This window comes from Amblyraja radiata, chromosome 2 (genome assembly GCF_010909765.2).
Source record: "Amblyraja radiata isolate CabotCenter1 chromosome 2, sAmbRad1.1.pri, whole genome shotgun sequence".
In the NCBI taxonomy this organism is placed as follows: Eukaryota; Metazoa; Chordata; class Chondrichthyes; order Rajiformes; family Rajidae; genus Amblyraja; species Amblyraja radiata.
Genome location: NC_045957.1, coordinates 125,878,144 through 125,903,467, shown reverse-complemented (window position 1 = coordinate 125,903,467; position 25,324 = coordinate 125,878,144). Strand labels below are relative to the sequence as shown.

The 25,324-nt window shown below is 44.2% G+C and overlaps 1 protein-coding gene across 1 annotated transcript in view; it reads right to left on the bottom strand.

Annotated features, from left to right (window-relative positions):
* The window catches only part of mrc1 (mannose receptor C-type 1), a 139,921-nt gene that overhangs the window by 15,062 nt on the left and 99,535 nt on the right, over positions 1–25,324 (bottom strand). The window contains exons 20-25 of the mRNA XM_033015268.1: positions 15,674–15,816; positions 13,593–13,704; positions 8,231–8,394; positions 7,096–7,201; positions 1,774–2,006; positions 1,093–1,258 (exon numbers count right to left, since the gene is read on the bottom strand). Of these exons, the coding sequence (XP_032871159.1) occupies positions 1,093–1,258; positions 1,774–2,006; positions 7,096–7,201; positions 8,231–8,394; positions 13,593–13,704; positions 15,674–15,816 (924 nt within the window). The remainder of the gene's footprint in view (positions 1–1,092; positions 1,259–1,773; positions 2,007–7,095; positions 7,202–8,230; positions 8,395–13,592; positions 13,705–15,673; positions 15,817–25,324) is intronic.

Here is a 25,324-nt window from a genome sequence, read left to right as displayed (position 1 = left end):
ATCAGACCCTGTTTATCCAGATGCTTATATATATTATCTCTAAGTATTCTTTCCATTAATTTGCCCATCACTGACGTCAAACTAACAGGTCTATAATTGCTAGGTTTACTCTTAGACCCCTTTTTAAACAATGGAACAACATGCGCAGTACGCCAATCCTCCGGCACTATTCCCGTTTCTAATGACATTTGAAATATTTCTGCCATAGCCCCTGCTATTTCTACACTAACTTCCCTCAATGTCCTAGGGAATATCCTGTCCGGACCTGGAGACTTATCCACTTTTATATTTCTCAAAAGTGTCAGTACTTCCTCTTCTTTGATCCTCATAGTTTGATCCTCATAACATTTATTTTTGTGTTATGTTTTTATTAACAAACTTCTTAAGCTGTGGAATATAACCAGTTGTTATTATATTGATGGAGAATTATTCACTTAATGGATTGTGTTTCTCAGAATGTAAATCCTTTCTAAATTGAGGGATACCTTTATTGGAATGACAATAGACAATAGACGATAGACAATAGGTGCAGGAGTAGGCCATTCAGCCCTTCAAGCCAGCACCGGCATTCTATGTGATAATGGCTGATCATCCACAATCAGTACTCTGTTCCTGCCTTCTCCCCATATCCCCTGACTCCGCTATCTTCAAGAGCCCTATCTAGCTCTCTCTTGAAAGTATCCAGAGAACCGGCCTCCACCGCCCTCTGAGGCAAAGAATTCCACAGAATAACCACTCTCTGTGTGAGAAAGTATTTCCTCATCTCCGCTCTAAATGGCTTACTCCTTATTCTTAAACTGTGCCCCCTGGTTCTGGACTCCCCCAACATCAGGAACATGTTTCCTGCCCCTAGCATGTCCAAACTCTTAATAATCTTATATGTTTCAATAAGATCCCCCTCATCCTTCTAAACTCCAGAGTATACAAGCCCAGCCGCTCCATTCTCAATGGAGGTGTCAACATGCAAATTAATGTTATAAAAATGTTAAAACAAGTATATGTTCATTTGCAATTTTGATGTAAATTGATATTCAAAGACGTCCATTTAGTACAAACACCATTGAAGTGCATGGTGGACTAATTGATTCTTACCAGAAGATATTTTGCAATTGGCATAAGATTCATTGTTGCAGTTTGAAGTTTTCCAATATCCATTCAGATCAATGAAGACACATTCTTTATTGTTCTTGGGCTCGCCAACATCCCAATTTGAATAGCGCAGTTTCCACCCGTCAATCCATCTGTATTGTCCGTCAGTCTGAAATAAATTTTATTTTAAAATACTACAACAGTACCTTCGCCCATTTTGATTCACGAGTCTCTGCACTAAGCTGTTTGCTAGTTAAAGTGGCAGCAACTGGCTTTCTTTTGAGGCTCCCATGCCTAACATCTCTTTCCATTTTAACTCAAATACTTAAAATAATCCAAAGGATTGCTTCATATTTTTGAAATAAATGAGGCTACACAAGCCTGGATACAACTACACGTGTGTCCAGACTTGGCATCATTGTGCTGTGCCTCTACACCCATTGATGAACCCCACTGAAGAGTGGGAGATAGGGATCGCTGGGACCCAACTCTGGGAAATTCAGGAATTTGCTATTGCAGCGGAACAGGCCGGGACGTCAGGAATGAACTGACCCGTGCTTCACATGTGGCCGAATATTGATTCCCCCACTCTGGGTAAAACAAAACTGTGCACTTGTTCCAAAGAATACCATTAGAAGTCTGTTTAATTTATTCTTTGATTTACACTGTTTCTTTGTTTCTTACCTCAGCGGCATTTAATCCAATCCAAAGTTTCTCTCCAAATTTGTCTGCATCTAACATCATGTAGGCATTTTCAAAGGCATTCCTAATGCTGACAAGCTGAGCACCTTCTGCTTCACACACTTTACGAGCATCTTGCCATTTCAACTTGACTGTGATTGTTTTGTAGGAACTGTTGGCATATTGAAAGTAATCTTGTGCAGGGACAGTTGTGGGGTCCGCACTTAATGCAGGATCTGTGGAAAGAATTACATCTTGTTTCTTTCTTCCCATTGAAATTTCTATGCATTTTGCTCTTTCTAAATAATGGCAAGAGAACACTCAATTTTTCAATCTAAACAAAAGATGTTTCAGGAAAGTTAATGAGCAGTAACGCAACAGGTACATGAAATAATAGTGCAGATTTTCAAAGTGAACACTTTGTCACCAGGAACCTTTGTCTCATCCCAGTGGAAATTAGGAAACAGCAGATATAACATAATTTGTTTAAGAAGGGACTGCAGATGCTGGAAAATCGAAGGTAGACAAAATGCTGGAGGAACTCAGCGGGTGCAGCAGCATCTATGGAGCGAGGGAAATAGGCAACGTTTCGGGCCGAAACCCTTCTTCAGACATAATTTCAATGACTAGGAATTAAAGGGAAAGACACAAAGTGCCAGTGTATAAGGCTCAGGGCCAAGGTTACGCGATGTCAGTGATGTCTTTATATTGACCATGATTTAATTTGCGATCACCTGCGGATTCAAACCAATGTTCAAGACATTCCTTGAAACAGTACTTCCTTTCTCATATAAATGAAAATCACAAAAACTGCAGATGCCTGAAATCTAAATTGAAAAATAGAAAACCCTCAGCCGGTCAGGCAGCATCCTCAGACAGAATAATAGTCACAGAGTCATACAGCATGGAAACAGGATCTTCAGCCCAACTTGCCCATGCCAACCAAGATGCCCCATCTAAGATAGTCCCATTTCTTAAGATAGTCTAAGATAGTGCCCTTCCAGGACAAGGGGTCACAGCTTAAGGATAAGGGGGAAATCCTTTAGAACCGAGATGAGAAGAACATTTATCACGCAGAGAGTGGTGAATCTCTGGAACTCTCTGCCACAGAAGGTAGTTCATTGGCTATATTTAAGAGGGAGTTAGATGTGGCCCTTGTGGCTAAAGGGATCAGGGGGTATGGAGAGAAGGCAGGTACAGGATACTGAGTTGGATGATTAGCCATGATCATATTGAATGGCGGTGCAGGCTCGAAGGGCCGAATGGCCTACACCTGCACCTATTTTCTATGTTTCTATGTTTCTATTTGCCCATGTTTGCCCTATATCCCTCTAACCTTTTCTATCCATGTAATCATCCAAGTGTATTTTAAATTCCATTATTGTGCATACCTCAACTATCTCCTCTAGGAGCTCGTCCATACACCCACATTCCTCTGAGTAAATTGCCCCTCAATTTCCTATTTATTCTTGCTCCTCTCACCTTAAACCAGAACAACAGCAGGGGTAACAACAGCAGGGAGGCACAGTGGCACAGCTGGTAGAGTGCTGCCTCAGAACGCCAGAGACACAGGTTCAATCCCAACCTTGACTGCTGTCTGTGTGGAGTATGCATGTTCTGTAAATCGCCCATACAGTGTAGGGATGAGAAAGTGGGAAACCATTGAACTGGTGCTAATGTATGATCGATAGTCAGCATGGACTCGGTGGACCTAAAGGCCTGCTTCTATACTGTATCTCCAAACTCGAAACTAAACTGAAACTAATGAGTTGCAGGCTTGGTGAGGCCACAACACAGAACTAGTTGTTAGCTCAGCAGCAGAACCAGGATGCTATAACTAAGCACTACAACGACCAGCTGGTTAGCTGATCAGAATTCCATTATTTATTCATGTTTGTCTGTTCACTGTACCTTGCAACCAACAGTAAATCGATACTTTTTCCCATCCCTCTGCTACATTCATGTAAAATCTCCCCTAAAGCATGAATAATAATAATAATAATAATGGATGGGATTTATATAGCGCCTTTCTAATACTCAAGGCGCTTTACATCGCATTATTCATTCACTCCTCAGTCACACTCGGTGGTGGTAAGCTACTTCTGTAGCCACAGCTGCCCTGGGGCAGACTGACGGAAGCGTGGCTGCCAATCTGCGCCTACGGCCCCTCCGACCACCACCAATCACTCACACACATTCACACACATTCACACACAGGCAAAGGTGGGTGAAGTGTCTTGCCCAAGGACACAACGACAGTATGCACTCCAAGCGGGATTCGAACCGGCTACCTTCCGGTTGCCAGCCGAACACTTAGCCGATTGCGCCATCTGTCGTCCCTAAGCATTCCAGATTGGTTCCGCGGCCCAACTGAACAAATTCTCCATCAATAATTTGGACGAGAGGACCCAGAGCAATATACCAACGTTTGGCAATGATACAAATCTAAAAGGTAATGGAGGCTATGAAGAGGATACACTACGCCTTAGGGGGTTGCAAGATTATGACAGGTGGAAGGTATGCAAGGTTATCCACTTTGGCAGAAAACTGGAGAGGCAGTGTATTTCAAATGGTGAGAGACTGAGAGCCACGGGTGATCACAAAGACCTGCGTATCTTTGTACATGGATCATTAAAAATTAACCTACAGATGCAGTAATCAAGGAAGTCAAATCTTCTGTTGACCATGAGGCGATACCTCAAAAAAGCAGCCAGCATCGTAAGAGACCCACACCACCCTAGCCACACTCTCATTTCATTCCTGCCATTGGGATAAAGGTATAGCAGTTTGAAAACCGTGACCTCTCCAGATTCAAGAATAGCTTCTTCCCAACAACTATCAGGCTCTTGAACACTACAAAACACTAACTAAACTATGAACTAAGAACTATCTCAGTTGCACAGAGGAATCTGGGCTTTCTTCAGTAATATGGAGCTTTTAATTTATTGTTTTTTTTCATTCATTATCTTATCTATGAGTACTATAATGCCGCTGACAGTAAGAATTTCATTGCTCCATTTTTGGTACATATGACAATTGACATGTGCCTCTAGGCCGCAAGGGAATTTGAGAACATTGAAACAAGGACATCCTACTCCTAGCAAGACTACGCACAATACCTTGCACACCAGAAGAACATGCTTACGATTGAGGGAAAGAAATGAAGTTTCAGATTGATTGTAAAGGTGCTGGATTTGTTGACTCAGCAAAGATACATATAATCACGTAATCTTTATCTCTTGAGCTTAGAAGGAAGTGGACTAATCAAACATTCAGAACTCTTCAGGGGCTTGATATGTTGTATGCTGAGTTGTTCTTTCTCTGACCATTTGCCTGGAACCAGGGATTACAGCCTCAACATTAGGGACCAGTCATTAAGGACAGAGATGAGAAGAAATTTCTTTACCAAAAGGGCAATAAATCTTTGGAATTCCCTACCGAAGATGGTTGGGAAGGCTTGGTCATTGAGGAAAATGTGGATATGTGGCTTGTGAAGGAAAAGGTAAAAGGTCACCCATAATTTGATTGAATGGCTGAGCAGGTGTGATGGACTGAATGACCTGCTTGTTTTTATTTCTCAGTCATAGAGTCTTACAGCATGGAAACAGGCCCTTCAGCCTAACTTGCCCACACTGACCAAAATGTCCCATCTACACTAGTCCCACCTGCCTGCATTTGGCCCACATCACTCTAATCCTGTGCTATCCATTTACCTGTCTAAAAGTTTCTTAAATGTTGCGATTGTACCTGCCTCAACCACCTCCTCCGGCAGCTTGTTTCATACACCCACCACCCTTTGCATGAAAACATTACCCCTTGGCTTCCTATTAAATCTTTCCCCCCTCGACTTAAACCTATGCCCTCTGGTTCTCGATTTCCCTCGGTTCTTGGTGTTGCGTAGCACAACACCATTATAGTTTTACTCAACTTTATTTGCCAGATATAATTTTAGATTTAAAATAACACACAGACTCCTGACGGGCACCCGAAAAAGGGACCACATCACCCTGATCCTGGCCTCTCTCCACTGGCTCCCTGTGCGGTTCCGTATACATTTCAAGACATAGAAACATAGAAACATAGAAATTAGGTGCAGGAGTAGGCCATTCGGCCCTTCGAGCCTGCACCGCCATTCAATATGATCATGACTGATCATCCAACTCAGTATCCCGTACCTGCCTTCTCTCCATACCCTCTGATCCCCTTAGCCACAAGGGCCACATCTAACTCCCTCTTAAATATAGCCAATGAACTGGCCTCGACTACCCTCTGTGGCAGAGAGTTCCAGAGATTCACCACTCTCTGTGTGAAAAAAAGTTCTTCTCATCTCGGTTTTAAAGGATTTCCCCCTTATCCTTAAGCTATGACCCCTTGTCCTGGACTTCCCCAACATCGGGAGCAATCTTCCTGCATCTAGCCTGTCCAACCTCTTAAGAATTTTATATGTTTCTATAAGATCCCCTCTCAATCTCCTAAATTCTAGAGAGTATAAACCAAGTCTATCCAGTCTTTCTTCATAAGACAGTCCTGACATCCCAGGAATCAGTCTGGTGAACCTTCTCTGCACTCCCTCTATGGCAATAATGTCCTTCCTCAGATTTGGAGACCAAAACTATACGCAATACTCCAGGTGTGGTCTCACCAAGACCCTGTACAACTGCAGTAGAACCTCCCTGCTCCTATACTCAAATCCTTTTGCTATGAAAGCTAACATATCATTCGCTTTCTTCACTGCCTGCTGCACCTGCATGCCTACTTTCAATGACTGGTGTACCATGACACCCAGGTCTCGCTGCATCTCCCCTTTTCCTAGTCGGCCACCATTCAGATAATAGTCTGCTTTCCTGTTTTTGCCACCAAAGTGGATAACATAGACCATCCTCCATGTCTACAAAGCCCTCAATGGGCTTGCCCCCACCTACATAAAAGACTTCTCACCCACCACTCCACCTCCAGGTCCCTCAGATCGGCCGACTTGGGGCTGCTGAATATCCCGCGGTCTAGGCATAAGCTCAGGGGCGACCGTGCCTTTGCGGTTGCAGCTCCTAGACTGTGGAACAGCATCCCCCTTCCCATCAGAACTGCCCCCTCCATCGACTCCTTTAAATCAAGACTAAAATCTTATCTATACTCCCAAGCCTTTCCTGACGCCCACTGAGCGAGGGCTACATGTATATATGTATGTAGTTTGTTTGTCTACACTATTCTTATAACAAATGTAAAGCACTTTGGTCAACGAGAGTCGTTTTTTAAATGTGCTATAGAAATAAATGTGACTTGACTTGACACAGTAATATATTGTATAAAAAGCAGCTCATTGCTCACCTTTATATTTTTGACATACGAAGCCTCTCTTGACGTGACAGTAGTTATCCTTCCAGAGGCCAGCAATTTTCTTTGCAGTTACACTCACAGTCACACAGTCAGATTGCCATATGAAGAAAGCAAAAAATAGTTAACACCATAAACCAACAGAAACTGAACTGTGTGAACAGAAACTGCGGTGAGAACGGAGAGGTTGAGAAGGAGTTTCTTCCCAGAGGCCATTCGGACTGTAAACTCCTATCTCACCAGGGACTAACTTTACTGAACGTTTTTCCTTCCGCCCACAATATTTAATAAGTAAAAGAATATGTGTGTGTTTATGATTGTGTTTATAGTTTGTTTGGTTGTTTGGTTGTTTGTCTTTTTGCACAAAGTCCGCGAGCATTGCCACTTTCATTTCACTGCACATCTCGTATGTGTATGTGACGAATAAACTTGACTTGACTTGAAAGTACAGTGGCACACCTGGTAGAGCTGCTGCCTCATGGCCCAGAGACCCAGCTTAAATCACATCACCCATTCCTTCTCTCCAGAGATGCTGCCTGTCCCGCTGAGTTACTCCAGCATTTTGTGTCTTTCTCCCATTACACTGCAGGTACTTTCCATGGATTCAGATGAAAGATGATCAACTCAAGATATTGATTCTGCCCTGCTATCCACTGATGCAAATTGGCCTGCTGCCACTTCCAGCAACTTTTGTTGTTAATTTCAAATTTCCAACATCCACAATACTTTGCTTTAATGCCATTTCCCCCATAGATTGTTTCTACAGATCAATGCCCCTGGGGGAGGTGGGAGTTATATCGGTGCCTGATCCACACAAATGGACAAGCAGGTAGCTGGCCGTTACTGCCATCTTTGCAGTACTCTCTACCCCAATTCCACTCTTTGACTTCCTGAGGAAACATGGTCCTCCAGAGTATTTATTAATTCATAATTTTGTTGTCAGGCAAGCTTTTATAGAGATTTTAAAAGTTCCAGCTAAGATTATTTTCTACAGTGACTGTTTCCATCGTCCCAATGGAGTTATTGACCAGTTTTCCTCTTGAAGCTGGAGAACTCATGAAGTCAAATGTTGCTAAAAACAATTCCACTGCACTACTGCTGAAGCCCATCAGCAGATATTGATACTTACCGGGTTATCATAGCTGTGTGATTTTCCAGTTGGGAAACCTTTGGCCCAGTTGGTATAGAATGCTCTTTTTCCCTCAGTCCAGAGATATGTACCCTCACTATTAATATCATTTAGTCCAATCCAGACATCCATAGCAAACCCATTCAGGTACAAGGTAATAAATGCTGCAAAGTCAGAAAGAAAATTCAGGATAATGGTTAAATTCAAAGCTGGAAAAAAAAAACATTTCATTATATTAATCTTGTGATTCAATATGTAGTTATCATATGTACTGGGATCGAGTTGTAACATTTATAACACTTCAATATGTGCTTTTTAAATACGTCACAGCTGTGAACAAGGTAATAAAAAATATATAATAATGAGTTAATTCGAGAAATTCCATTGAAATTACATATACAGCACTTTGGTTTGCACCATTGTCATGTGGTTTACCAAGAATAACTGATCATTTATTGTAAATGTATTTGTTCTATAATTGATTGAATGTAAATCTGCAGCAAGTAAGTATTTCATTGTCTTAATCCCAGTGCATGTAACGATTAAATAGTCTTGACTTTTGAATAAAATTAAATTATTTCCAGCTTGCATGGAATAAATCTACCACTTTTTTAAAATCAGAGTTATGTGCATAATTTGGCAGCTCGGTCACACAGCGATAGAGTTAATGCCTTACAGCGCCAGAGACCCGGGTTGGATCCTGACTATGGGTGCAGTCTGTGCGGAGTTTGAACGTTTTTCCTATGATCTGCGTGGGTTTTCTCCGGGAGATCCGGTTATCTGCCACACTCCAAAGACGTAGAGTTTTGTAGGTTAATTGGCTTGGTAAAATTGTAAATTGTCCCTAGTGTGTGAAGGATAATGTTTGTGTGCGGGGATCAATGGTCGGCGTGGACTCCGTGGGCCGAAGGGCCTGTTTCCATGCTGTATCTCTAAACTAAACTAAAGTCTAAAGAAGGGTCTCGACCCCAAACACATCACCCATTCCTTCACTCCAGAGATGCTGCCTGTCCCTCTGAGTTACTCCAGCATTTTGTGTCTATATACTAAACTAATATATTTAGTGATATAGGTGACTTGGAATAGAAATTTGAGGTATCTAATTACCGATGGAAATACAATGTTTTACTGAAGAGGAGATCATTCAATCCTTCATGCTATTTGAAAGTGCTGTTTCTTTAACCAATTTTCCTACAATTTCCTATAATTTTTTCAATATCATTTTCATCAAGGGGTGCCAGGTAGATGGCCGCCCTGCCAGCAGTCTGTTCGTTTTTTCTTTCTTTTGTTATTTTTTAGTGCATTAAAAGTTTGTTTTAATGTCCTTCGATATGTTTTATGTGGGGGGGGGGGGGGAGGGACGAGGGGATCGGAGGAAGCATTTTTTCAAGTTCTTACCTTCCCGGAGATGTGATTAATTTTCGGATCACATTCTCCGGGCTCTGCGGCCTACCATCGATGGAGCTGGAAGCCTCCTCGGACGGTCGTGAGCCCCACCGCGGGGCGCAGACTTAACATCGGAGCTGATCCCTTGCCTGGGATCGCTCCCACCGCGACCACCGTGGAACCAACACCAAGGGCTCGCAGTCTCGGGAGAGGCTAGTCGGGAAGCTCCAACGTCGCAGAAGGTTCGACCAGCCCCAATGCGAGGTTCGATCGTCCAGAGCGGGGGGGGGGGGGGTGGCTGACATCCCCCCGATGCAGGAGCTGATCGCCCCGATGCGGAGGGCCCGAATGCCGCCGGCTACGGGAGTCAAGATTATCCCGTCAACGGAGGGCTCGAGGCCCACGACCGAGGAAGAACAAAAGGAAGGACTTGAACTTTATTTCGCCTTCCATCACAGTGAGGAATGTGTAGGAGTCACTGTGGTGGATGTTCATGTTAAAATGTGTTTTTAAGTGATCTGTTGCTTTTAATTATATGACTGACCTGGCCAATGAAATTCCTCATATGTTGCAAAACATACTTGGTGAATAAAGTGTGATTCTGATTCTGATTCTGAATCTGAATCTTCTGATTCTGATCAAACATTTATGCCCAATGGTTTTAAAATGTCACTGTTTAGTTCACTGAAAGTAGCATCGCAGGTAGATAGGGTGGCTTTTAGCATGCTAGCTAACAGTTACGGAACTGAATGTAGAAGTTGGAATATTATGTCACAGTTGTACAATACGTTGGTGAGGCCACACTTGGAATATTGTGTTCAGTTTTGGTCACCCTGCTATAGCAAATATGCCATTAAGCTTAAAAGAGTGCCAGATGAAGAAACTGAGACCGGCACAATAACAACATCTAAAAAACATGTGGTCAGGTTTATAAGGATATGGGTCAGGCATAGACAAATGGGGTTAGCTTAGATGGAATATCTTGGTCTGCATGAACGAGTTGGGCCAAATGGTCTGTTTCCATGCTGTAGGTCAGGTCTCTATGACTCAATGTTACCTTTCTGAGAGGAGAATTTATGATGTACTAGACCAAGTGGGACCCGTTGGGTCTGGTCCCCCAACGCAATTTTCCACCTCTCCACCAATTCCAATATTGGTGACCAGTGGGGGGGGGGGGGCGCTTTCTGGGGTGCTAGTACGGGTGTTGTGGGCTGAAGGGACTGGTTTCCAGAGGGCTAGTATGGACATTGTGGGCCAAATGGATTCTTGGGGTAACAGCTCAGTCACTGAAGCCTGATGTGCTGGCAGCTCACTCATGGTTGGTGGGCTGGCAGTTGAAATTCCTTGAAATTCCATTTCAAGCAGGGTGCAAGGCCACCAAATTCAAATGGAGTTTCCTACCATTTCAAGCAGGGTGCAGGGCCACCAAATTCAAGTGCAGTTTCTTACCACTTCAAGCACGGTGCAAGACCACCAAATTCAAGTGCAGTTTCATGCCACTTCAAGCAGGATGCAAGGCCACCAATTTCAAGTGCAGTTTCATACCACTTCAAGCACGGTGCAAGGCCACCAAATTCAAGTACAGTTTCATACCAATTCATGCAGGGTGCAAGGTCACCACATTCAAATGCAGATTCATACCATTTCAAGCAGGGTGAAATCACCATAAAACCACACAAAACACAACATAAACACCACACTCACAGTTCAGTAGACATTCAGTGTGTTCAGTTGATTCACAGCTCAGACAGAATCGTGACCTCTCCCTCCCCCATCTTGCAGAGACTGAGCCACACCCACACTTTCGGGTTTTATAATCCCTCCCCCCTCCCACCGGAAGGGTGTGGCCTTCATGGCGTGATTGACAGGAGAGAGATTCTCAACATTTTTTAAACACTAATAACACTTTTATTTTTCATTGATGGGAAGAAGCCTCTGCTCCTGATGAGCGGAGGGGGACTGAAGTTGCCCAAAATTCACAGTCGTAAGTGGTAGCGTTTTATCTAAAATTAATATAAAGTGCAAACAGGAAGTTGTCAAGTTTCCACCACCAACAGCCATTTGCAGTGCTTCACTTCAATCAAACCAACCACCACCAACAGCCATTTGCTGTGCTTCACTTCAAACCAACCACATTTTCATTTTCAAACCACATTAAGGGCACTCACAGTTAGTAAAACCACACTCACAGTTTAGTAGACATGTGTCCTGTGTTAGTCACAGCTCAAACTGAGAGACGTGACCCTCGCGCTCCCCCATTTTGTAGAGACTGACTGAGGCACTCAACAATTCCGGGTTTTATAGTCCCTCCGGACGGGGCTTGGCCTTCAGGAGAGAGAATCTCAACATTTTTTAAACACTAATAACTCTTTTATTTTTCATCGATGGGAAAATCCTCTTGTCCTGCACAGCGGAGGGGGACTCTGAGTAGGATGACCAAAAATCACAGCCGTAAGTGGCAGATTTTGTTAATAAAATCAATATACAGAACAGGAAGTGGACAAGATCAGACTTTTAGTAATATACAGTAGATAATACATAAACTATTCTCCTTTAATTTTTATATTGTTTTCAGTTAGTCATAAATCAATATCTTCATGTTTCCATCTCACTAACAATGGGAAGCTTTTCCCTCCAGATACCCATTCACTCACCACCTGAAATAACTGTTCCCAGTGTACCCAATGAAAACAATAATTTACAAGCTAGCTGATGGATTGCCATTATCTGCTGCTCTATTTTAGTGTTGTGCAATCAGGTTTCATGCTGTTACTTTCCCTTTAGACTTCATTTTATTGCACAATTTTTTTGCATAAATTCTTCTCACAGATAAAGAGAAACAAAGAACCAATTTACACTCTACACCTGACCAATTAAAATTGTGTATTAGAATAGGACAGGAAAAAAATCATTTAATAGCTGTTGTAATCATAAATAATTAAAACACCTAATCTGTGACTGCAATGCATTTAATAAAGGCATCATATTTCTAAATTGAACACCCAAATGTTCTCATTAAAAACAAAGGTTCCAAATTACCGGTCTGTTATTATCCAGGACGGCGACGCCCCTTCTGGCACCCGCTATCAGTCACCGGCCGTCAGAGTTAAGCTGAAGGAGCGTAGTGCGTAAAGTGCGGGAGGGGGCTGTGCTCTGTGTTCTGCGAGCTGGGGCCCACACCGCCCCCTCCCACATACACCCCCTCCCACATACACCCCCTCCCACATACACCCCCTCCCCTACCCCTGCCCCTGCCCCCACAACCCCCCCCCACACCCTCCCTCCCCTACACTCCCCCACTACACCGCCACACACACCCCTCCCCCACACACACTGCTCCCCCACACTTCCCCCTACCACACACACCCCTCTCCCCCTACCAGACATGCCCCTCCCCCTACCAGACACACACACACACACCTGTCCCCACAACCCCCCCTGCCCCTACCATCCCCTTTACCCCCACCATACCCACACCACCACCCCTACCCCCACCATCCTCCCCCTACTAACCCCCCCACCATCCCCCCTACCCCCACCAACCCCCCCACCATCCTCCCCTACCCCCACCACCCCCCCCCTACCTCCAGCAACCACCCCCCTACCTCCACCACACCCCCCTACCACCCCCCACCCCCACCACCCCCCCCCCCTACCCCCACCACCCCCCCCACCATCCTCCCCTACCCCCTCCATCCCCCCTACACCCACCAACCCCCCCACCACCCCCCCACACACACCCACACATCCCCTCCGCCCCCGACAGGCCCCGCCTGAAGATGCCCCCCTTCCGTGGCTGCAGGACGCTCCGTGCCTGAACCCGTCGCTGTCCCCTGGCTACAGAATGCTCCTGCCGTTGCGTTGGGGGAAACAGGTGAGTGGTGGAATATTGCGTTGGGGGACCTGGCCTGCCATGTGACTGGGACCCAATGGGTCCCACTATGTATAGTAAATAATAAATACCATAATTACATACCTTGTTCTTTAGCATTTTGAATTGTTGCCAGATTGCCTCCATCCTTTATGCAGATATCTCTCGCAGACTTCCAGGGCTGAAAGTTTCCTGTTTTACCATAAAACTTGAAGCACTGGGGGACAGAATTTCCAAATTGTTAGAGCACAGTTGTGCAAGAACTGACTAATTTATAAGAGCTCAGCAATAAGGTAGCTGCAAATTTACACCAAAATGTATGTAATTTGCCGATCATTATTATGGTATTGGTATTGGGTATGTCATGCTATTTTAAGAAATGTAATAATACATTTAAATAGAAAATGTAAAAAATGGTCAATGATATTGACAATTTTTTGAAGTCTGTGGAAGCAAGGATGTGTTCATTGGCACAGAGAACTGGAGATTGTCAGCATTACCGTAATGGGCCTGTCCCACTTTGGCAACTTTTTATGTGACTGCAGGAGACTTTGCAGTCACCACATGGTCGCCACATGTTCGCTGGTGGTTGCCGGGGAGTTGCCTTCATCGTCGTGAGGAGTTCCCATATTGTGGGAATTAGTCGCGGCCTCATTATGGTCACCGAGAATTTTTCAACATGTTGAAAATTTAGCGGCGGCCAAAATGAAGTTGCATGGAGATTAGCAAGAATTCTCGAGCCGTAGGTGGGTCACCAGGAGGTCCTAGTGGGTTGCCAGGAGGTCGAAGGTTCTCTGAGGTTCTCTTAAGTTGGAGCCAGTGCTGACCGGTGAATTTCATTGGCTCATTGTGGAAAAAAAAGGTAAGCAGTAGTTTTCAGCACCTAGGATAACCGACCGGTAATGTTAAATGTCCGCCGAGCTCCACAGCCGTGTATCTCTGCCTTCTTAAAAGTTGTCTCCACTGCTTCTTCCCCCTTCTCCCCCATCTTTTAAAGGATTTACCGTACACTGTGCTTTATTGCAGCGCCAACCTTCCTGTTCATCGCGGTGTGTGTCTGTATCACCTTGGCTTTGCACAATGGGAATTTTTTAGACAGCGCTCCCCCTCTTGGCCTGCCCCCCGCCTTTGCGATGTGTTTGTGTGTGTGTTCCACTCTGACAGTCGCTGTTCCAGTTCCCGGTTTTTCAGGCGACTGCCGGCAACTTGACAGTCGCCGACAGTCCGCTGAAAAATCGCCAAAGTGGGACAGGCCCATAAGTAACAGCAACCTCAGGACTACCACACAAATAAATTACTCAGTTAAGTCAGCTGTTTGTAGATATTTTCATGACTGCACTCTGAAGCTGAGCGTCTCATGGTTCAGAATCAGCTTGAAAGTCTTGCACCAGGGCAGAGTCTCTCATTTAACTTCAAAGGACAGGAACAACACTGACAAACAAAGCTATTTTCTTGTGCCAGCTCTCCTTACAGCTGGTCAGCAGCCAGAATATTTCTCCCTGTAATGTTTTTCGTCCCAAGCGAACCTTGTCTGGAAATGGAGGGCCAATTGAACCTCCAGATCTTAGACATAAAGTGCTGGAGTAGATCAGACAGTCCCACCAAACCCAGTGAGTTACTCCCTCACTTTGTTTTCTACATGAGTTTTCCATATCTGCAGTTCCTTGTGTTTCCTTATTTTAGAATTGTTCCAGGAGAGGGAGGAAGTCCTGAGCAGTAACTAGGCTTCAGGGGAAGAAAAAGTGAGCATAAATAATCTCCAGTCCAGGGAATCAAGAACCAAAGGACATAGGCTTAAGGTGAGGGGGGAAAGATTTAATAGGAACCTGAGGGCCAACTTTTGGGACACAAAGGATGGTAGGGATATGGAACGAGCTGCCAGATGAGGTAGTTGAGGCGGGTACTATCACATGCTTAAAAAATATTTGGACAGGTACAGTACATGGATAGGATAGGATAGGTTTAGAAGGATATGGGCCAAACGCAGGCAGGTGGGATTAGTGTAGATGGGGCATGTTGGTCGGCGTGGGCAAGTTGGGTCATTGGGCCTGGGTCCACACTCTATTGTCCCTGAGAAATTGATGGAATGGTTTAATTTTGTAAATTGAAAATGGAAAATGTTTTTTTTTTACTTGGCTAGTACTAAAAAAAACAGTAGTTTGGGCTGCATCTGTTGAATCATGTACCTTCTTTCCAAATGGTTTCCAGTCCTTGGGACATGCTCCTGTACTGACATCCTCTGTGGGAGCTTGTGTAGTATTTATTGAACTGTTACTTCTTTCACATATAAAGGGTAATATGTTGCCACAGTTCATGTCATTCCAATATCCTTGGAGAAATAAAGCAAAGACAAAAATCACTCTTAACTGAAAAATATTATTTTATCAGCATGTGTGGATGTTGTGTTTAATTGTTTTTTAATAGGCATATTAAACCTAAGAATGAAAAGACAAGATTTTTTTATCATGATAATGATCACTTATTATTAAAGATTAATGTTTGAGAATAGTTACAAATGATAAGCATGAATATGCATTTACATAAAATCTCAGAATTCACAGTGCATTCAATATTTTCTAACATATTTTAAAGTGTAGTGATTCATACTTCTGTGGGTGAATGGAGCAACCATATTATGCATTGCAAGTGATAATTCAATTAATAACTGTGGGATGAAATGCTCAGAAATTTGCTGCAATACTTCAAAATGATGGTATGATGTCTTTTATATACTGTAAGCGAGTTCGGTTTTCTGAAAAACGCAAGGAATCATGGGATTTGTCAAAGGTCGAATGCTGTAAATATAAATCGAACGAAGTGCTGTAGATTAAGTGAGTATAGTTTGTTTTTTGTCTTTTTTCAGTGGGAGACGGGGGAGGGGGGGAGAGATGGAGGACGGAGAGAGACGGGGGGCAGACAGGGGGGAGAGATGGGGGAAGGGGAGGGGAGAGACGGGGTGGGGAGAGATGGGGGGGGGGGGAGATCGGACCGGCTCTCGGAATCTGCACGCCTCATCCACTGCCAGGATTGAACTTTTGTCCCCGGCACCGCAAGCTCTGCCGAACTGCCACTGGACCATCCACGGCCCCCCCCCCCCCCCCCCCCCCTCTCCTCGAGTGGCCCATTCCTGCCCTGGGGGTGGCTGGAGATGTCCGGAGCGATGGGACACCAGCCCCCAGGGATGAGGGGAGGGTAGGGAGCTTTTGCATTTTTCAGCTTGAAATTGTGCAACCTGGTACATACTGCAGCGTGTCTTTTAACTTGAATGCAACAATTATGCTTCAAATTAGATTAGGTATGAATAAGGTTAGGCTAAATTATATTCCTTATAACATTCCACAGTAGAGCCAGGCTCTGATCAACAGGTGCAGCACATGAATGACCTTAGTATATTCATATTATATTCAGATATAATTATATTATATTCATAGTATATTCAGATAATTTATGCTGCTATGCATATAGAGAGAGAAACAAAAACATAGAAACAAGGCAAGAGGAGTCAGACTTCCATCACTGTTCTGCACAAATAAATCAATCAACCTTACACTTTGACTATAGAAACAAGACGAAAATAATGCCACATATTTAACTGTATATGGTTCAATGAAATTAAGATATAATGTAAAACATATACATGGAAACAGGCCCTTCGGCCCACCAAGTCCACACTGACCAGCAATCTACCATAAACCAGTTGTATCCTACACGCCAGGGACAATTTACAGAAGCCAATTAACCAACAAACCTGCACTTCTTTTGGATGTGGGAGAAACCGGAATATCAAGAGAAAACCATGTGGTCATAAGGAGAATGTACAAATACTGTACAGACAGCACAGGATCAAATCTGGGTCTGTGGTGCTGTAAGGCAGCAACCCCACCGCTGCACCACCCTGCCACCCCATTAAATTATTTTTTTCTGTAATATATTTATTATGGTGTCACGTCAATAAAGATGAACACATGATTCTGATTTCTGCCCTTAGTTGGATAACACACCTCTCCAGTCATTGTGTTTTATGGCTGGTTTTCAACCTCTTCAGTCTGAAGGTCTCGACCCGAAACATCACCTATTCTTTCTCTCCAGAGATGCTGCCTGTCCTGCTGAGTTATTCCAGCTTTTAGTGTCTATCTTCAGTTTAAACCACCATCTGCAGTTCCTTCCTACACTCGTTGTTAAGCGAAACAGGTCCCATTCTCGTAATATTATTCACCTCAACTAAGTCTTTTCTTCACCTCTGTTGCTGCAGAGAATTCAATCCCAGTTATCAAACCTTTCTTCAAAGTGAAAAAAAAATTCCAGCCCTGCCAATATGTTCATAAATCACCCCTGGATCCTCTCCAGAGCAATTGCACCGTTTCTACAGTGTGTCATAATCGTCCAGCATGGAAACAGGCCCTTCATCCCAACTTGTCAATGCAGATCAAGATGCCCCATCTAAACTAATCACATTTATCCACATTTGGCCCTTGTCCCTTTAAACCTTATGTGTGCCCGTGTGTGTGTAAGGGTGTGTATTAGGTTGTGTGTGAGAGTGTCAGTGAAGCGGCGACAACACCCGGAGTGAGCGGAGACTTGGCGATGTCCGGGGAGCATTTCCCTCTCTCCTCCCCGGGAATTCAGGCCGGCCCAGGTGCTCTGTGTCCAGCTGGGGTCCGGGGGAGGTGAGGGTCAGTGACCCGGGGGTCGGGCATCGGAGCGGAGCCTTAGCCCGAGATTCATCCCCGCGGCTCCGGATGCGGCACCGACGCACCCACTCACCCGGTCCGCTCCTGGCTCCGGGCCGGGATTAAAACTCCATGGGGTGTGGACAGAGTGGCCGCCGGACACAGAGCCGCCGGAGGTGAGGGTGGGAGGTGTGAGCGGTGCCTCGGGTGGGGTGGGGGGGGGGGGCGCATCTATGGAGCGGTAGACAAAAATGCTGGAGAAATGCTTGAGTCTGAAGAAGGATCAAACTTAGACATAGATGCTGCCTCACCCGCTGAGTTTCTCCAGCATTTTTGTCAACATTGCTATTTTAAATAGTGTACGATGGGCTTAAGCCAATTGCTCATTCTTTATGGGAATTCCACCGACAGAAAACTATTCTCATTGGTGAGCGTGGAGGAGTATGACTTTATTTATTTATGTGTATTTTTATTTATTTTTTGAGCGTGAGAACTTCTGTCATCAGCATGAGAGCGTGAGAATTTCATCAAATGCGTGATTCAAACAGTCTGTTCGTATTGGTGGAAATGTGTCAGCCTCAATAACAATCAGCACGGGAGCACCTCAAGGCTGCGTGCTCAGCCCCCTGCTGTACTCACTCTATACCCATGACTGCGTAGCGAACCACAGTGCGAACTCCATCATCAAGTTCGCTGACGACACCACTATTGTGGGGCGTATCACTGATGGGGATGAGTCAGAGTACAGAAGAGAGATCGAGCAACTGTCCATATGGTGCCAGCGCAATAACCTGGCCCTCAACACCAGCAAAACCAAGGAACTGATTGTGGACTTTGGAAGGAGTAGGAGGGGGACCCACAGCCCCATTTATATCAACGGGTCAATGGTTGAAAGGGTCAAGAACTTCAAATTCCTGGGGGTGCACATCTCTGAAGATCTTTCCTGGTCCGAGAACACTAACGCAATTATCAAAAAAGCTCATCAGCGCCTCTACTTCCTGAGAAGATTACGGAGAGTCGGATTGTCCAGGAAGACTCTCTCTAACTTCTACAGGTGCACAGTCGAGAGCATGCTGACCGGTTGCATCGTGGCTTGGTTCGGAAATTTGAGCGCCCTGGAGAGGAAAAGACTACAAAAAGGCGTAAACACTGCCCAGTCCATCATCGGCTCGGACCTTCCTTCCATCGAGGGGATTTATCGCAGTCGCTGCCTCAAAAAGGCTGGCAGTATCATCAAGGACCCTCACCATCCTGGCCACACACTCATCTCCCTGCTACCTTCAGGTAGAAGGTACAGGAGCCTGAAGACTGCAACAACCAGGTTCAGGAATAGCTACTTCCCCTCAGCCGTCAGGCTATTAAACCTGGCTCGGACAAAACTCTGATTATTAGCAACCACTTTCTGTTATTTGCACTACCAGTTTATTTATTCATGTATGTATATATTTATATCATGGTATATGGACACATTTATCTGTTTTGTAGTAAATGCCTACTATTTTCTGTGTGCTTAAGCAAAGCAAGAATTTCATTGTCCTATACAGGGACACATGACAATAAACTCACTTGAACTTGAACTTGAACTTCTCACGCTCAATGCGTGAGAATTGGCAGCCCTGAAATATGGTGTTCGAAAGGTGGAGAGAGAATACAAGGAACTCTCAGCCAGTAAACTAACATCAGATGAAGGGAAAAGCTGGAACTTATCATTAACGACATGGTAACTGAATGCTTGAAAAGTAATTATATTGGGCCTAGTCCACATGGATTAATGAAATTGAAATCATCTTTGACAAATCTGCTGGGATTTTTTCGAGGTTGTAACCAGCAGAGCAGTTAAGGCAAATTAAACCATAGGGTTTTCATTAGGTTTTTGTAATCGGGCTAATATATTGGTGCTTTCATGTACCGAGGAAGCGGAGTGCTCTTGGGATCAGTTCTGTGATCCTCAGCTGCTCACAATGAATGATTTGGATGTGAGGATCTCTTGTACCACATCCCTGTTTACTGAAAACACAAAGCTAGGTGGCAGTGTGGTATATGAAGAGGATGCAGAGACACATAGGAAATGAAATATACTATGAAAAAATAATGAAGTCGTTCAATTTAAAACATGGAACAGTACAGGCACGGGAAAGTTGTAAAGGGTCGTTATACAGAGTGACTTTTTCATCCATGTACGAAAATCAGCAAAAGTTAATAAAAATGAAAAATCTGCAAATTCTCTAACTTATTTCCAGCGTCTTCAATCCTAAAGTGCTACTTCTGTTTCATTTTTCATAGATACTGCCTGACCTGCTGAGCAATTCCAGCATTTTCTAAATTAAGTGGTCACGGTGGCGCAGCGGTGGAGTTGCTGCCTTACAGCGAATGCAGCCGGAGAACCGGGTTCGATTCCGACTATGGGTGCTTTCTGTATGGAGTTTGTACATTCTCCCCGTGACCTGCGTGAGGTTTCTCCGAGATCTTCGGTTTCCTCCCACACTCCAAAGTCGTACAGGTTTGTAGGTTAATTGGCTTGGTAAATGTAAAAAATGTCCCTAGTGGGTGTAGGATAGTGTTAATGTGTGGGGATCGCTGGTCGGCGCGGACCCGGTGGGCCGAAGGGCCTGTTTCCACTCTGTAACTCTAAATTCTAAACTAAACTCTAGAAAGGCAAACAATGTTGTAAGAAGATTAGAATGCAACAGCAGAGACATCTTGTGGTATTAATATAGGGCCTTTGTGAGACTTCATGAGGAATATTGTGTACAGGAAGATCATTGTCTACATAATGTTTGAAATCAAGGAAGTGTAGCAAAGGTTCACAATTGAATTCTTGGCTAGCGGGATTGATGTGTGAGGAATAAGTATGCAGACTGTACTCTTGAGTTTGGAAGAATGGACAGAAATTGTATCTCACCGAGATTATGATATAACAGGCAGCATATTGTTGTGGACAGATAATTGCCCACCGAGCAGGAAACAGTAAATGGGCCTTTTCTGGTTGGTAAAATGTAATGAGTGGAATCAATGCTGGAGCCTCAGCTTTTATAATTTACTTTACTAAGTGGGGGACCAGCATCACACAGGATGGCTGGTCCCCCAACGCAATATTCCACCTCTCCACCAATTCCAGTATTGGTTGCCAGTGGGGGGGTAGGGGGCTAGTATGGGGGTTGTGGGGTGAAGGGACTGGTTTCCAGAGGGCTAGTATGGACATTGTGGGCCAAATCGATTCTTCGCCTGGCGGCTCAGTCACACAAACATGTTGTGCTGGCAGCTCACCCACTCACGGCTGGCGGGCTGGCAGTTGACTCACGGCTATTCCATGAAATTCCATTTCAAGCAGGGTGCAAGGCCACCAAATTCAAGTGCAGTTTCATACCATTGCAAGGCCACTAAAGACAGCGAGTCATGACCTCTCCCTTCTCCATCTTGCAGAGACTGAGCCATGCCCACACTTCTGGGTTTTATAGTCCGTCCCCCCTCCCACCAGAAGGGGCGTAGCCTTCATGGCGTGATTGACAGGAGAGAGAATCTCAACATTTTTTAAACACTATTAATTCTTTTATTCTTCATTGATGGGAAAAGTCCTGGGCATGTGATGAGCGAAGGGGACTCTGAGTAAGATGGCCAAAAATCACAGTCATACATGGTAGCGTTTTTTCTAAAATCACTATAAAGCGCAAACAGGAAGTGGTGAAGATTAGACTTTTAATTATATAGAAGACGGCAACTTTAATTAGGCAACACAGCTTTAGCATTTCCAAACCAAAGGCAACACAACTTTAGCATTTCCAAACCAAACGCAACACAACTCTAGCATTTCGAAACCAAACATAGAAACATAGAAAATAGGTGCAGGAGTAGGCCATTCGGTATCCCGTACCTGCCTTCTCTCCATACCCCCTGATCCCCTTAGCCACAAGGGCCACATCTAACTCCCTCTTAAATATAGCCAATGAACTGGCCTCAACTACCTTCTGTGGCAGAGAATTGCACAGATTCACCACTCTCTGTGTGAAAAATGTTTTTCTCATCTCAGTCCTAAAAGATTTCCCCCTTATCCTTAAACTGTGACCCCTTGTTCTGGACTTCCCCAACATCGGGAACAATCTTCCTACGTCTAGCCTGTCCAACCCCTTAAGAATTTTGTAAGTTTCTATAAGATCCCCCCTCAATCTTCTAAATTCTGGTGAGTACAAGCCGAGTCTATCCAGTCTTTCTTCATGTGAAAGTCCTGACTTCCAGGAATCAGTCTGGTGAACCTTCTATGTACTCCCTCTATGGCAAGAATGTCTTTCCTCAGATTAGGAGACCAAAGCTGTATGCAATACCCCAGGTGTGGTCTCACCAAGACCCTGTACAACTGCAGTAGAACCTCCCTGTTCCTACACTCAAATCCTTTTGCTATGAATGCTAACATACTATTCGCTTTCTTCACTGCCTGCTGCATGTGCATGCCTACTTTTCATGACTGGTGTTCCATGACACCCAGGTCTCGTTGTATCTCCCAAAGACAAACCAAAGGCAACACAGCTTTAGCATTTCCAAACCAAGGGCAACACAGCTTTAGCATTTCCAAACTATATTTTCAAACCACATTAAGGGCACTGACAGGTCAGTAAAACCACACTCACAGTTTAGTAGACATGTGTTCAGTCTTATTCACAGCTCAGACTGAGAGACGTGACCCTCTCGCTCCCCCATCTTGCAGAGACGGACTGAGGCACTCAACACTTCCGGGTTTTATAGTCCCTCCAGAAGGGGCGTTGCCTTCAGAAGAGAGAATCTCAACATTTTTTAAACACTAATAACTCTTTTATTTTTCATCAATGGGAAAAATCCTCTTGTCCTGCGGGAAGGGGACTCTGAGTAAGATGGCCAAAAATCACAGCCATAAGTGGCAGCGTTTTTTCTAAAATCAATATACAGAACAACAGGAAGTGGTCAAGATCAGACTTTTAGTAATATAGATATTGATGAAGATCGAAAAGTATGCTTAGTCAATTTGGTTTTGACACAAAGCTATGTTGGAAAGTTAAATATCAAGATGACATTAAGAGATTTGAGAGGTCAACAGTTAAGTTAAGTGAGCAGGCAAAAATTTGGCAAATGGAGTATAAATAGGGGAAATATAAAAATGTCCATTTTAGTAGGATTTTTTTTTTTTTTTTTAAAGGCTTACTATTTAAATGGTGAGAGACTGTAAAACCCTGAGATGTAGAAACATTTGGATGTTCCAAAGTATGATTTACAAAAGGATACTTTGCAGTTACAACAAATAATCAGAGAAACAAAGTATAACATGTATTGCTGGGGGGCACGGGGTTGACGATGGAGTTGGGAGATTCTGCTTCAGTTCTATGGAGCAATTATGAGATTACCACTAGAAAATTTTGTGGTGTTTCTCATCCTTTCTCATCCACTCCCGTCACACTAGGGGCAATTTACAGAGGCCAATTAATCTACAAACTTGCACGTCCTTGGGATTTGGGTGGAAACCCATGCAGTCACAGGGAAAGCATGCAATCTCCACACAGAGAGCACCCGAGGTCAGGATTGAGCCAGGGTCTCTGGCGTGAGAGCCAGCAGTTCTACTAGTTGCGCCACTATGCTGCCCAAGATGATGGCACAATCACCCGCAGTGTTTCAAATGTCACCATTAACATAGTTTGCTATCTTTAGGGGGTCTTTGACCACTTTTCCCTGATGACCATCGCTGACAGCAAGCTTCCATTATTGGGAGACACATGGTGCCCGCTTGCATCTTAAACCCACTAATCATAACCAAACCTGCGCAAAACCTGCTCAATTTGAAGCACCGCTTTCAGCTGAGAAAGCTGCCTTTTTTTTTCTTTTTTTTTTTTAACTTTTCCCAACTTTTATTTTTGCTTTTTTGAAACTTTTACATAATAAACAGCTGTTTTTCTTAATCTATTTGATTCCGTCTGGCATCAAGTGAATCCATCGATCGGTCACCGCTCTTAGAATCCGACCGGCCTTCGAACCAGCGTTCCTTGACATGGCTAAACATTTGATGGGTCAATGGGATCGGAACTCAAATGTAAAATTGAGGGAGTACATATACTCTGGGATATACGGTACACACCATAATTGTGACACTCAATTGCACCATCAGTATTTTGTCAGTCAAATGTTAAACAGCAATCATAAACCGGAGTCATGTTTGTGAATATAATATATATATATCTTTGAGTTAGTGTATCAAATGAAGAGGTACGTCTACTGAAACTACTGTGGAATGGGGGCAGGGGGTAGGGGGGAGAGGAAGGGGGGGGGAGTGATTGGGGGATGTTTCATCAGGACCAAGGCACTAGCATCAACTATGATTGTATCGGGGTGAACTAGTATCTAGGAATGTTATCAGCAGTCTTGTTTCCAAAGCAGAATAGAGAAGAGAGGTCGAGAAGCGAGAGTCGGAGGGGAAGGGTGACGGGGGCTTCTTTTGCTTTTTTACGACTGCATTTCTGCCCTCAACATCCATGGAAACCAACAACAGAAAAGTAATCTGGATAAGGAGCTCTCTGACGCGATGTCTTTGGGGGTCCTCACCGCCGCCAGGTTGCGCTTGGGCTGTGTCATTGTAACCTGGTGAATTTTTTTACTGATGCTGCCATCGCCTGTAGGAGAAAGCTGCCTTGGGAGTCTTGTGAGAGATCATTCTTTTAAGTTTGGGCTTTGCATGACCAGAGAACTTAAGTGTGTGTTTGTCGGTTGACTGGCCTCTGGTAAGTGCCCCCTAGTGTGTAGGGACTGGATGCAAAAGTGGGATAACATAAAACGATGGTAAACGGGTGATCACTTTTGCATGACCAAGCAATCCAATCCAATATGGTGAAGGGTAAAAGGCTTCATAGGAATCTGAGGTGTAACATTTTCACACAAAGGGTGGTGGATGTATGGAACAAGGTAGTTGAGGCTGGGACGATCCCAACGTTTAAGAAACAGTTAAACAGGTACATGGATAGGACAGGTTTGGAGAGATACGGGCAGGTGGGAATAGTGTAGCTGGGACGTGTTGGCTGGTGTGGGCAAATTGGACCGAAGGGCCTGTTTCCACGCTGTATGACTCTATGGCTTTCAAACACATGCTTGGTTATTGCACTTAATTGTACACAAGGACACTGATTTGCAGGATTAAGGGAATTGTAGAATCACATA